The 15,149-nt window shown below is 41.1% G+C and overlaps 1 protein-coding gene and 1 pseudogene across 1 annotated transcript; both read right to left on the bottom strand.

Annotated features, from left to right (window-relative positions):
• Positions 1-7,260: 7,260 nt before the first annotated feature.
• Positions 7,261-10,592, bottom strand: LOC144252704 (far upstream element-binding protein 2). The gene is made up of 2 exons (XM_077794849.1): positions 8,380-10,592; positions 7,261-7,342 (listed from the first exon to the last, which is right to left on the bottom strand). The coding sequence occupies exons 1-2, from the start codon at positions 10,504-10,506 to the stop codon at positions 7,334-7,336; spliced, it is 2,136 nt and encodes a 711-aa protein (XP_077650975.1). The 5' UTR covers positions 10,507-10,592; the 3' UTR covers positions 7,261-7,333.
• Positions 10,593-12,583: 1,991 nt separating this feature from the next.
• Positions 12,584-13,578, bottom strand: LOC144252693 (transcription factor JunD-like; annotated as a pseudogene).
• Between the last annotated feature and the right edge of the window lie 1,571 nt (positions 13,579-15,149).

Below are 15,149 nucleotides of genomic sequence, written 5' to 3'. Positions count from 1 at the left end.
TCAATAAAGAATTATCTAAGAATTCACAGTTTTGGAATGTGAGATTTTTTTCTGTTACTGTACTTTTTAAAATGAAAAAAAAAAAGGATTATATAATGGACCATAGTGGGGGAAAAACAACTTGCTTTAATGGACTACTTGTGGTACATGCCAAGAACAAAACCAAAGTATTAGTGAGGAGCAGCTCTAAATGCTCAAAAATAAAAACACTAAATCCATATGGATTGCATTTTAAAGAAAAACTAAAACTCTTCTTAGGAAATTTAATTTTCTGTTACCAATGTGATAAATGTACACAAGTACTGTTGGAAGTGAATACTGATTACTTTCTCCAGGCCTAAAATATTTTTTGAGAACAAATGAAATTCAGATATCTATTTTATTTTTCAGAGAGAGAGAGAGAGAGAGAGAGAGAGAGAGAGAGAGAGAGAGAAGGGGGGAAGGTAAAATTATGAATTGTAAAAAAAATAAAGAGATATAGAAAATAGAAATCCAAGAAATCTGCTACCTAGGGAAAGAAAAGTAAGATTCTTTATTTATTCTGAAATATATATTCAAGAACTTTTTCATAAAAATGTAAGGTGTATGGCCCCATTAAAATTGTAAATATAAATTGCACCAAAATATGGAAAAAAATGACATAAACTTAGAAAATGAGTATGAATTGCACTATAACTGTTGAAAAGTCAGAATTAATACTTTTTTATTTAATGCTCAAGATTGTGTGAAATCTGGTTTCATACAAAAATCAATCAAATAAAACATGTTTTTTAATTCCAGGTATTATTTCAATTTTTCTGACTGTTAAACGATGGTCAATGATTCCTAGGTTTCTATGATTCTATAACAAAGGAAAGGCATCAGAATTGTTGCCTTCAGTACTTTTGCTGCTTCTGTGATACAATTACATGGCTGAATGTAGCATGCTTCACACTCTATTGGATGCCAATTCTCCACATATTTTGGGCGTGGCTTATCTTCTCTATTATTAGAATTTTAGGCCATGGAGTCTTTCACTGTGGTACAAGATGTCCATTCTATTAGGTTCCCACAAGCTTAGTCCCCATTCACTGTCTCCAGGGCATTACACCTAAGAGCAGTTTCACTCATTACCACCCACAGAAACTAACAGCTACATTGCCATTCCTGCTGTTGGAAAAACTACCTTACTGTAAGAATTTTTCCCATTATTTTGCAAAGCTTGTATAGTTTATTACTTCCCCTTTCCCAAACATCACCTAATTACTGTAAGGACCTAACAGGAAATAAAGCCCTGTTGACCCTATTCTAGAGGTAAGCAAAGCCTCCATCTTCAGACTGCATGATACCATCTCCCCAGGAATTACCTTTCATAATTTCATTTCTACTATGGCTGTGAAAACAGTTAATTTCATTACATACCACTTTGCTACATTAACTTTTCAATATATTGATCTTCTTTACATATTGATTTTTACAGCAAAGGATGTGTTTCTTTCTGTGCCAGTAAAATTTTTAGTGACAACACAATTTTATGTAACTATAGACATCATAGAAACTACTTCAGCACTGTTTTGGGAAACCTCCAAATCCCACAGTACTAAAGTGTTAAAACTAATGTTCTTCATGATTCAAAAAGAATTAGTAAAGCAACGTCATTGTGAGATTAATTTAGTGGAAAATCAATGTGCAAATATTTGTCCATTCTAATGTCTCTCAAATAGTGGAGTTCAGTAGTTTAATGCACCATGAGACAAATGAAGGAAATCACACAAAGATGAAGCACAAATGAGTTCAGATAAGTTTCTCTTGTTATGACTTTGATTTGCAATTCCTTAATGATAAATGATAAAATGATTACTGTTTTGCAAACATAATGATCTTTAGAGAAGTGCACATCCAAGTCTTTGGATACATTTCATTGGATTTTCTTTGTGTTTAGTTGTAACAGTTCTTTCTATATTTGGGAACAGTCATTTCTGAGTTATAATCTATGACTTACAAATATTTTCTTCCATTCTCTGAGTTGTCAATTCAATTTCTTAGTGCATTCTTTGATGCTTAGAAACTTTTATTTTCAGTAAAGTTCAATTTACTTATTACTTCCATTATTGCTTTACTGGTGCCTTATATTAGCAACCACTACTATATAAAAGGCCAAAATGATGTATTCCTGTTTTTTTTTCCTAAAAGTTTGTAGTTTTAGTTTTGTGTTGAGTTCTGTGATATATTTTGAGGGTATGTGTGTGTTTGTGTGTGTGTGTGTGTGTGTGTGTGTGTGTGTGTATGTGTATGTGTATATGAATTGATGTAGGGATTCTGACTCCATTCTTTTCTGTTCTTACATGCCTATGCATGCTAGGTGGTACCTTAGCACATCATAATATTGACCATACATATAAGGGTTTTCTGCCAAATCCCAATCATACTTTGCTCTTCAGGATAAGGAGGAATGGAAGCCCTCAGGTAACAGGTTTTCTTTCTCCATCCTTGCCAGGTTACTGCACAGTACTCAACTGCAGGTATAGGTACAGCCTATGCTTCCAGAGGCTGGAATCTCTCTGGGACTCATGCCCTGAAGACTCCACTTCCAATGAGCACTCATACCCATAGTTCTGTGTCCACATAACAGATTATCACCTCTGCAATATGACACCCTATTTGCTACTTGACCAAGCACATGTCCATCTAGATTGGCAAGAGACCAAGGCACATTGAACCCAAAATGGACTGTTAGTCCCTTCAAGTGCATAGCTCCATGTGGTTACCACAAAGGTCTCTCCCTAGGATGTCATCCAAAGGGGCACATTAGCAAATTCTTTCTTAATCCATCCATGTAGGAATCAGTTATTGATTGTATGGGCGAGAGATAATTACACTTATATTAAATATCCAAAATTAGAAAATCATAGAGTTAGAAAGGATAGAGTTTGTTGCCAGGGACTTGGAAGGCATTTAAGTTGTTGATTAACAGATTAAATTAATTAAATCAGTTATTAAAATGTTTAAAACAAGGTAATTGTGGTAATTTTACCACAAAATTGTAAATGTCAATACTTAATTAATTTTTGATGGGCACTCTTATGAGAATTAAACCTTAATAACACCAATAAGAAAAAAATCATGAAAACACTGAAGTCTATACAATTATAGCCAGAGGTTACAAAAATGAACTATGTATTTGGACATAACTTTCTTATTTTTGTATTTGAACAGATGACCAGAGTAACTGTATTATGTAGAACCAAAAATATAGAATTCTGACTACAATGAATTATACTCACTGTATGCATAATATTCCAAAATATTTCCTATCATTATTAATATTTAAAAATAACAAATAAAATATAATAAAAGAAAGAAACTGTGGAGTTGTAGTCACCCACATGTACTCTGCATCACCAGAATAAAGCTTGGATGGTAACACTGGATAACAGAATTGAATAGCTTTCTCTGTGTCAGACATTCATTATTTACTTTGTCCTTATCTTTCCATTATCTTGAGTCCTGATTGGAAGACTTCTAATCTTACAGATGAGTACACTAAGTTTGAGGGATGACTGATTGTCCCAAGGTCACCATCTATGCAGACTAAGGCTCTCACAATTAATTTGTGTGATTCACAACTTACTGTATCATGTATCACAATACAAAGTCAGTCCATGTTTTTCTTTTTTTGCTTGTTTTTTTTGTTTTGTTTTGTTTTGGTTTGATTTGCCAGTCCCCCCCCCCCAATGTAGGAGGAGGAGAAATTACAACAAGAGGTAGAAATTACAACAGGGCACCAAGAAACATATGCATAAACTCTCAATGTAAAAAACTTGATTGTGGTCACTGTTATATTGGTAAATAGGTATGTCCAAATATGACAAAATATGAATTATATATGTATATTTTATTGTATTTTGGTATTACCCTAATGCAATGGTTTTACATTTGAATGAAAGAAATAAATATATTCCTCATAAAACAAACTATATATTTGGAAGGCATAGAAAAAATACTGAATATTATATGTCATTAATAAATTACAAGTTAAACACACCTATAAAAATTTACAAAATTTCAAACCTCACAATATCAAGAGCTGGCAAAGATGTGGAACAAGAAGAACTCTCATACACTGCTGTTGGGATCACAAAATTGGACAGCCACTGTGGAAGAGAGTTTGGTAGCTTCATAAAATTACAATATACACTTAATATGGTTCACTAATTGTATTTCTCAGTGTTATTTCAATGGAATTAAAAACTAAGTCCACACAAAACCCACATACAAATGTCCACAGCTTCTTCATTCATGATTGCCAAAAACAGAAAGCAGCTAAGAGAGACTTTAGTAGCTATTTACCTGTTACTAATGTAAACACTGTGATACATCCATACACTGGAGGGTCATTCAAAACTTTAAAAAAATGAAATTTACTATCAAACATAAAAATAATGAAGGCATCATAAATTTATATTTGCCAGAAAGAATATATTGTCTGAAATGTCATATTTGTGACATTATGTAAAAGTCAAAACATTAAAAATGTTAAACATTGCCAAGAAATCAGGGAGAGTAGAAGATGCTAAAGAGGTGAAGAACAGGGACTTCTGGTGTGGTGAATATACTCTGTAAGACACCATCATGAAGAAAATTGACATTATTCTTTGTCAATGCTTTAAAACTGTAAAATTAGTGTTTTAATAAATAATTAAACTATTCATTGCCATTAATAATTACTTAATACCAAAACTATTGACAAAATATTTTGATTTTTTCTTATATCAAATATTTCTCAGTCATATACAAAGAAAAAAGTAGTGAAAACTCTAAATAAGGGAAGGCGTATTGTATCAAGGTACTATGTGCTTCATTTTCCTGTAAATCTAAAACTCTTCTTAAAATAAAGTCTGTTCATTAAAACAATCACAGAAGGTTTGCTGATTTTCTTTGCCTCAAACACGCACAGCCTAGGACTGGTCCTCAACAATAAAACTTGTATTAAGAATAAATAATTTCCAACAACCTTATTTTTATTTCCTTTTTTTCTATTTTTACAATTTTCATTATCTTTTTAGAGAACAGTGAACATAAGTCCTTAGTGAATAAACTAGTACCTTTCATTCAAAAGATGCTTTTACATCAATTAAAAAATGGTTATTTATCACTCTGCTACATAGGTAGTAATTCTTTGAATACTAAGGAAAAGATGTTCTAAACTTATTTTACTACACTCATATTCATGGGAAAATTATCTGAGATTTTTTAAGTCTACCTCACTTACAATATGCTACCTATAAAATGAGAGTACTTTCTTTTTCTTACTCAACAAATCTCTGGTTGAAATAAATAAAGATAGTCCAAGTAAAGAGGTGTACTGATACACATTAAAGGCCAGATCAATTGTGGGTGATATTACTGAGAAACACAGTCCAATTGATCTGATAAATAGTAGGCATTTGGTAATACTGAGAGCTCCATATTCTTTCTTCATTTTTTTAAAATAAATTAACCCTTTTCAGGTAGATCTTGCATTTCTGAGCTTTGGTAGTTACTAACACTAACCTACCCCAAACAGATAACAGGGACTTTGAGTGATTTCTGTCCAGATCAAGTTCCATTGCGCTCACAACAATATTTAGTAGAGTTGGACATAATCAGGACCAGTCAGGACCTTCGCTTACAGTCTCAGCTAAGGTTAACAGAAAAGAGGTTCTCAATTTGTTTCCAAGAATGGAAAAAAGAAAATTTTGCATGATTGGGAACCACAGTTCTTTTTTTTTTTTTTCACAGTTCTTAAACTACCTGCCCATGGCTAAGCTGGACTGTACAGTGGCTGAAGAAATTATCTTCAAGCACAGATTAGTTCATAATCACAATGTATATCTGCTATATATTCACCATGATGAGTGTGAGAGAATGAGAAGATGGACTATAATGGAAAGGGAGTAATTGGAAGGAAAACTGGCTCCCTCAGGAAGAAGTTGTTTAACCTGTCTTCATTCCCAAATGAAAAAAATATATAAATAAAAAGTCAAATGTCTTTTTTTCCTTTCTCTCTTCTCTATTTTCATCCTTCCTCATTTTATTGGTTATTTCCTTCTTATCTCTCACTGTCCATTCATTCCTTGATTTCTTTCTAACAGAAGATGTCTCAGTTCACTCTTCATATTTACTTCTAACAAACTAGTCATTTGGAAAATAAAGCTCTATGGGAGGCATATCCATTCATATTAGGTGTCATTACTCTGAATTGGTTTTAGTTGAAAAACCTGAAAAATATATTTTAAAAGTATACACACTCACATAAAACATTAGTTTTTTTTTTTGTTTGATTGTTTGTTTAATTTATTTTCTTTTTTTTTTTTTTTTTGCAAAAAACTATTTTATATTTTGGTTTTCTTAAAAAAACACACACAACACAAAGCTTGTAATTTCCAATCACCATTACCATTTTTTTTTAAACATCTATAAAGAACAAACATCTGCTTCAAAATCCTACAGGGAGGAGGGAGGAGAGAGGAGAGGGAGACAGACAGACAGCATCCAGCAGACACAGGGAGGTTTTGTTATCATTTATTTGTGAAGTTAAAAACGAGCGATAAAAAGTAAAAACTGCCATACAATTTTTTTTTTGTTTTGTTCTCATTTTGTTTTCAGTGTCAATCTCCTCTTGAACAGATGAAAAGACAAAAGACCAGACCAGTCCTGGGAGAGGGGGGGGGCGTGCGGCCGAGCTAAGGGAGGAAGAGGAGCGAGAGAAGGAGAGAGAGGCGGGGTGGGAGGGGTCCTGCAATACAACACCTGGTCCAAGGAATGTTCCAACTCTAACTAAAAAAAAAAAAAAAAAAAAAAAAGAGAAAAAAGAAAAAAAAAGCAAGAATGACTGTTTTTTTTTTTCCTTTTTAAAAGTTTATTTTAAAAACAAGAGGGCCACCGGCAGTAGGGAGAAAATGATCACTTTACCCTCAGGCGGTTTCAGGAAGGCTGGGGGGGTATAGAGATTTATATATATATATTTATATATCATTTTATAGGTTTTGTTCTGCTTTTTGTTTTTAATTTTTAAAATTTCTTTTTGGCAGAGATTTAATTCTCGCTATCTTCTAAGGCTGGCTCAACGTGAAGTATCCCAATTTTGAAAGGAAGAGTATGAGACACACAGAAGGAGCGAGAGAGCGAGAGCCTGGCAGCCTGGCCGCCACCTCGGCCACTCACCGCGAGGGCTCCCCGGCACCCCCACGGCGGCCATCGCTCTAGCGCCAAACAAAAGAAATATAAAACAAACAAAAAGCCCCAAACAGAACAAAATGGAGAAAAAAAAATAAAGATTTTTCACAGATGAAGAAGTTCACATTCATTCGATTCATTGAGCCTGCGGAGAGGGAAGAGATAGGAATTGGTCACTACGGGGAGGGGGAGCAGGAACTGGGGGTGTCGAGGAGGCTGGAAAGGCTGGAACACCCACGCGGGGCGGGAGGGGCTGGGAAGCCGCTCCCAAATCTGCAGCTGGCTCAGGTGGAAGGGAGGGAGGACGGAGGTGAGTGAGTCTAGCCTCAAGGGACTCACTGGAGTCAAGACTGCTCCTTGATGGAGGAGAGAGGAGGACACGCAGCAAGAGAGAAGCAGAGGCAGAGAGGCGCAGGGCAGGGAGGAGCATGTCCTGTCTGAAGGAAGGAAGGAAGAGGGGGCGGGCTCCCGGCGCATCACAACATTAACAATCAGAGATCACGGTGTCCCCACAACACCCCTGTGAGGTAGGTTGGAAGGTGGCAACGATCGTCATGCCCACTTCACAGACAAGACCGGGACACAGAGGCGAGCGCGAGAGCGGAGGAGGCTGAACAGTACCCCTAACCCTCTCGGCGGGCTCCTGGCTCCCCTCATCCCCGCCAGAACCAGGGCTGCCTGCAACAGTCACTTGGACACAGGATAAAGATCTTGGCTTAAAAAAATAAAAGAATAAAAAGAACAAAAACCAAAAAAAAGTGATGCAGAGGGGGAAAAAATAGACATTTTCTTCCCAAATGGCCAGATTTTGAGTGAGTGGGTTAGCAGCCGGGATGGCGACCAACGCGGGTGCTGCTTGCTTGTCCCCCACCCCCAGGACTACCCACCAGTTCACAAGTTCCACCTTTGTGTGATTCGCGCTCCCCCAGCATCGCGACAGCGTTACACAGGAACAAGCAGCTGGCGGAGGGAGGCCTCTTCATTAACCTCTGGACCCAGCGTGCGCTTCCCGGCGGGCGCGTGGGCACTCCCGGAGACCTCTGCCACACGGCCCCGCTGCAGGCATCAAGGGCACACCCCGCAGGGGAAGGGGTTTCCGGCGCTACCCACTAAGGCAGGATGGACGGTGGCCGGGGGTTGGAAGGAGAAAGGAGGAGGAGGAGGGTGGCAATTCCCACTTGCCTGCTGCTGTCCCTGCTGGGTGGGAGGCGGCTGGGGGCCACCAGGACCTGGAGTCTGTCCGTAGTAAGCGGCCTGCTGTCTGTAATACTCTGCCCAGGCGGCACTGTAGTCTGGCTGGGATCCTGGGGGTGCTCCGGGACCCCCTCCGGTGGCCACTTGCGCTTGCTTCTTGTAGTACTCCTCCCAGGCCTTCGTGTAGTCTTGCTGCGGGGGTGCTCCAGGCTGCTGGGGCTGTTGGCCTATCTTTTTGTAATACTCTTCCCAGGCCTTAGTGTAGTCCGATTGGCCAGTGGGTGGGGGCTGCGGAGGCTCCCCCTGAGTGGGCGGTGCTGCAGGAGCCGGGGCAGGGCCCGGAACAGGGCCTGGGGGCTGCTGGTAGTAGTGTGAGTAGTAGGCGGCCCAGGCGGCGTTGGGGTCTGCAGCTGCTGCAGCAGCCTTATTTGGGTCATGAGGAGCAGGTGGTTGCCATTGGGGATAGGTATTGCCCCAGCCTTGGGGCGGGTACTGGTGAGGAGGGGGACCACCAGCATGTGGGGGAGCCCCTGGTGGCCCCTGATTGAAGGGCCCAGGGTTGAAGGGCCCCATGGGGCCAGCAGGGCCTGGTCCCCCAGGGCCTGGTCCAACTGGGCAGAGGGGACCCTCAATCTTTTCCTCAATGAGCTGCTTGGCATGGTCAATCTGCTGGGGTGAGCCCCGGATGATGAACAGTTTGAAGTTGGGGTCTCCATTGGGTGGCAGCTGCCGAGAGATCTCCACAAAGGCGCCTGTTTGTTGGTTTATGGCTTTCACATTCTCGCCGCCTCTGCCAATGACCAGCCCACATTTGTGGGTGGGAATGGAGAAGGTCATCTCCCCACCAGGAGGGCCCCAGCTGCCTTGGCCTCGTCCTCGGCCCCGGCCCCCGGGGGGCATGCCAGGGCCCCCAGGAGGACCCGGGGGACCACTCCTGAGGCTCTGGAGGAGATCATTGATAATCCGGGCAGCATGCTCACATCTGTCTGGGGGACCCATGATGTGAGCGATTTTTTCAGGTCCCGTCCCGTCATCTTGCTTGAACTGTATCCGCACACCAGCATCATTCTGAATCTTCTTGATCATTTCTCCACTCCGGCCAATGACTACCCCAACAGAATGCCTGGGCACAGGCACATCAATTCCCCCACCAATCCGGGATCCATACTCATTTCGATCCCCAAAGCCTCCTTGGTCACGTTCTCGGAGGATGTCCATCACCATCTCACAAGCTTGCTGCACTTTATAAGGATCCCCAATGATACGGAGGGGCTTGTCCACATTCGTATTCTGGGAACCGTCCTGAATCAAGATCATCTTCACTCCAGCATGTTCCTGTAGCTGCTTAATTGTCTCCCCGCCTTTGCCGATGACCAGGCCAGCCTTGCCTGCAGGGATCATGATCTCCTGCACAGTGCCATTCTGGCCCCCATTGGCATTGTCGTGGAACTGTCCTGGCGGACCCCCACGACCCCGAGACACAATGTCATCCAGCATCATCTTCGCTTTCTGGACAGACTCAGGGGCTCCTGTCAGGGACACGCTGCGCTCAGGTAGGCCACCACTGTCTGGAGAGATCTGTACTTTGCAGCCTGAATCTTGCTGGATTTTGATAATTTGTTCGCCTCCTCTGCCAATGATTAGGCCCACCATGCCATCTGGGACCCTGTACTCTTCTGTCATTGAAGTCCTTGGGGGAGGATGGATAGGTCCAAGTTGAGAACTGATTGAGTCTCCCTGGGAAGCCAGCTTCTTGCTCTCCGGCTGATCTCCATCTTCCAACTGTCTCTTTTGGCCCCCAAAACCAAAATCAGGAGTGCTGTTATTCACGGTTGTAGCAGCATCACCTCCAATTTTGGCTGCAATCTGGCGGGCCCGCTGCACGGCGTCGGCGAAGGCGTCCTTGCGGATCCCCGGGCCGCCCCCACCGGGCGGCTGCGAGGGGCCCCCAGCCGAACCTCCCCCCGGGCCGCCGCTGCCCGGGCCGCCGCCGCCCCGGTCTCCCGCACCCGGCGGGCCCGGCGGAGGGCCTCCCCCGGCGCCCCCGGCTCCTCCGCCCCCGCCGGCAGGCGGCGGCGGCCCGGGAGGGGGTCCTCCAGTGCTGTAGTCCGACATGGCGCGGCGGGGCCGGGCCTGGCGCGGAGGCTGAAGCTGAGGAGGAGGCGGCGGCGGCGGCGGCTCAACGCGGGAACAAGGCCTCGCTCCACACGGCCGCGAAGCACTCTCAATTTATTTTCTTATACAACAAGCCATACATGTCCGGGGTCTAATGAGAGGTCTCACATTGTTTTGCGAGGAACACAACCAAAAACAAACAACCCAAAAAAAAGACAACATCAATAAATACCAAATTATTTTCTATTACGTTACTGACTTTTCTGTAATAAGAACAGTTTATAATAATTTAGAGAAAGGTATTTTATCTTTTTCTGAGAAGTATTCAAACTTTCAAAGGAATTTTCACCCACATATCAAAGGATGATTTTGTTAATTGAAAACTTTCAAGAAAAAAATGCTCTTCAAAGACAATTTAAATTCTTTCAAAGAATGACAACAGACTTTGGGTGTTCGGGTAAAGTAAACATTTTCTACAGAAATTTTTGTAATTTTAAAAGAAAAAGGTAACCGAATCATCAGAGTACAGCTTTGCCCCAAATATCTGAATCCACACACTGATGTCAGGATGGCCAAATCTTGGGAAAAAAATGAAATTTTTTTTGAAGAAGACTATAAGCCCTTGGTGTATATTTCTTTGTACCCATGAGTCTTTCAGGAACTGTGAGACTATTCTGTAAGCAGAACCAGAATTAATGAATATTGCAACATTATTCAAAGTGTAGCCATTTATCTGAGAAAACTTTTTGTTATTACTGAGTTTATTCATGTAAAATAGTCATTTTTTCTTCTTGGTTATAGATGTGTTAAAGACAGTTGAACAAGTTGAACTTGATAGTTCCTTCAACCACGGGCTGTTTTATTAGTTTCCCTTGAAATGAAGCATTTTATTGAATTTGTTACAAATATGTGTGTAAACTATTACCTTCTAGTCTGTATTCATAAGCAAGAAAACTGATGATCTATTTGCTTAACTTTGTTGCTTTCTACAAAACATCTCTAGGCTTCACATTTGGGTTTTCAGCAAAATTCAACATGATGTTCATGATAGAGCTCCTCTTATTTCCCTATTTATTAACACTGCAAAGGTATCTTATATCCTCCTACTCTACAAACACCTAAATGTCTTAGTGTAGTAATTATCTCAATACACACACATGAAAAATATTGATTCAACTTTTCATGGAACTTAGATTTTAATTCAGGAATATTTTATAATCTTCATCCTGCTCTCATGCAGTCTTTGTCACTTCCCTTGACTGATATCCTTGTATTTTGTTTATTTCAAAGTTTTTAATATTTATTTCAGGAGAATTATGTGAAGTATGAATAACATTAAATTTAATTATAAATAAATTTTATAATATTGGAGAGTTAGAGTGTTAAAATATTTTATCTCATTATTTCATATTTCCATGTAGAGACTCTGATAGAAATTAGAGCTAAAAGTGTTGTATGGATCAAAAATTTAAGATGTGGGCTAAAAAGCTTGAGTAAAGTTCCCAAATTGATGTGATGGCTGTGTTATTTAATTCAGTTTTACCAAGTGATCACAAAACATTGGATACATACAGACACACACACACACACACACACACACACATTTTCACATACATGTTTAAAGAAAGGAGTCTTGGAGATGTCAGTCTTCTTCTGGGGAAAACAAAAAATGTTAAAAAAATATTGTTATTTGAGGACTAACATTTGCTAAAGCAGGCTAATGTTAGAGTAGGCATTTCTCCTTTAAATATAAAGTCTTGAGTATATTACATTAATTCTCACAAGCCAGGGATTATCACAAGCCTAACAACTAAGAAAAACCCAGGATCAGAGGAATTCTCAGCCCAGTTCTACAAGAAGTTGAAAAAAGAATGAATACCAATTCTTCTAAAATTATTTTATGAAATAGAAAATAGAAAAGACCTTCTAACCTCATTCTATGAAACTGATATCAACCCTCGTGGAGGTGGTCGCCAGGGTTAAACCCTCCCAAGTCCAGGGTGCTCAGCCATCTCCCTCCCCTTTTGAGCCCACTCCTCAAGGAGGAGGACTCACATGCGCCCAGTGCTTGGGCTCTTTACAAGGGCACCTGGTGCTGGGGCAGCAGCTGGCAGCCACTGTTGATATGGCTGAGGACGTTCTGCTTGAGCTGCGCCACCTGCTCAGTCAGCAGGCTCCTGGTGGACGACAGCTCGTGTTCTGGCTCTTGACCTCTTCACTTTCTCCTCCAGGGAGAGATGCAGCCTGGATGTGTTACTATGTGTCCATGCCTATGAGCGATATCCGCAGGCTCTCACTGAAGCTTGGCAAGTCGGGCACCTTCTGTGGCTCATCCTTGAGCACAGCTAGGCATGGCGGCCCCAGTGCGCAGGGGGTCGGTGGGGGGCAGCAGTAATGGGGAGAAGGGAACGGGGATTGGAGGTGAAGGGGACATTTGCAGCACCCCCGGCACCACCCCTGTAGCTGCTCAAGTTCGTGGAGACCCATGTCAGCTGGGGGAGAGGTAAGAGTGCGGCGCCCAATGCATGACAGTGGGTCCTCCTGCAGAGGCTGCAGCAGCAGCAGCAGCAGCAGTGGGGCTGCACACTTGGCAAGCTGGTGCTGCTTTTCCAAATCCTCCAGGGCCTTGACAAAGTCCTTGGTGAAATCCTGCTTCTCGTTGGCCAACACCTTGGGGTAGAGGAACTGCGTGCTCCTCGGTGTAGTGGTAACCAGCACATTGGTCTGGATGATGAGGCACTCGAGCTCAGAAGAGGGGAGCTTAAGCAGCCTCAGATCAGGCTGGAGAGCAGGCTGTCAGGGGGCACCTCTTGTGTGTGCAGTTTGCAGATAGGGGGGCCAGAGTTGGCTCTGCTGGCACCTGTTCCCTCAGGCTCAGCTTCAGGGCATCATTCTTCACCACGCTGCCTGCCACCCAAGTTGGCGCCTCAGGGACAAGTGTGCCAGGGACACAAAGTTGCTGCCACTGCCACTGACGCTATTGCCCAGGCTTCTCAGTGCCTCATCACCATAGAAAAGTGTTTCCACCCTCTGCTGCACGGAAGGCTGGCTCCGCTGGGGGAGGGTGGCCATGGCCTTTGTCCTGGGGGTCTCCCAACCCCTCTCCTGCTCAGTCAGTCCTGAGCCCACCCTGCCAGCGGGCTCTGTGCCTGGCCCTTCTGTGGGGGCTCCTCAGAAACATTATTATTAAGGGAGAAAAAATTAAAGCATTCCCTCTAAAATTGACGAAAAGCAAAAAGATGCCTTTTTTGCCATTTTATTCAACATCATCCTTGAAGCTCTATCCAAAACAATTAGAAGAAAGAATTAAAGATAATGAATAGAAAAACAGGAAATAAAACTATCACTATTTGCTAATGACATGCTTCTATATTTAGAAAATCCAAAAAATTTCACCTGAAAACATTCTTGACTAATAAATTTAGTAAAATAGTATAACATGAAATAAACACTCAGAAACCAAATGAATTTTTACAATGAAGTGTTTGAGTCTGTAAACAAGTCAGGATGGTGCCTGGCATTTGGCCAGAGAAATGTTAGAGTCTGTAAACAAGTCTGGATGGCGCCTGGCAAAATGCCAGAGGAAGTGGTTTGTGAAGTAACAAAAGTGAGCCATTAAGTGTGGAGATTCCTTATTGGTTGATTGCTGTATCTAGTTTATGCTAATTAAGATAAGCTGTGTGGAATGTATAAATACCACTTTTGTCTTACAATAAATGGCTTCCACTCCTGCTGTATCAACATACACAAGTTCGTCACCCCCCCAGTTTGCATTTAGAATTGCAAAAGATGAATGTTAGAAGTCTTGCTAATAATTTAAAATTCTGTAGTAAGAAGGACAATTAAAAGACAAATTGTACAATGATATGTGAAGAGATCACAAAAGAAAGAAATAGATTTCTCTGGCATGATGTCAATGGTAGAGGTCACCTGCTTTTAGACAGGGAGTCTAAGTTTTCATTTTGCATTGGTCCTGACAAATTACACAAGTTGCCCTAAAAATACCAGTAAAAAGGTGTATATTTCCCTAGAGAAAGTGGTGATTCTAGCATCTAGAAAGATAAAATTTTAAAAAATGAGCCTTAACATATGAAGGATGAAGAGAATGAAGAGTAGGAGGAGAGTCTCTCAAGGTTTCCCACATGTGAATTCCTGATAAATGACATTAGAACTAAAGTAAAAATCCTGAAAGAGTGAAAGCTGGAAAATATGAGCAATAAAATAAAAAAAAATTAATATTAAATTATAAGTGAAAGCAACAAATAAATGTATATTTACTGAGAAATATTTCTACATTGATAAAAAGTGGTGGGAAAAAATGTTTCATATACAAGAGTTCAAAACAATACAGGAGAATAGCATTCCATCCCGCATGTGTAGCTTGGTATCTTTGTCATTTTATGGGTGGGCAGATTCAGTGACTTAATTGCAACAAATAGTGAAAGAATAAGGAAAATATTACAGTCCCAAAGGATGAACTTGACACAAACTACCTTGACAGTGGATGGACTGTAGCACTTCAAATATTTCAGTGACCATCAGATAACCTCATCATGCTGTGACAACAAGGCACTTCAAAACCATACAATTACTAACAAAATTATTTAATCCGTTATTTTTATAGGTGACTAACAATGACCATT

The sequence above is a fragment of the Urocitellus parryii genome, unplaced genomic scaffold (genome assembly GCF_045843805.1).
Source record: "Urocitellus parryii isolate mUroPar1 unplaced genomic scaffold, mUroPar1.hap1 Scaffold_53, whole genome shotgun sequence".
NCBI lineage: Eukaryota > Metazoa > Chordata > Mammalia > Rodentia > Sciuridae > Urocitellus > Urocitellus parryii.
This window is presented reverse-complemented; position numbering and strand designations above follow the sequence as displayed.

What these genes read in the sequence shown, in the direction of transcription:
- LOC144252704 (XM_077794849.1), bottom strand. Translation starts at nt 10,506, where the DNA reads ATGTCGGACTACAGCACTGGAGGACCCCCTCCCGGGCCGCCGCCGCCT.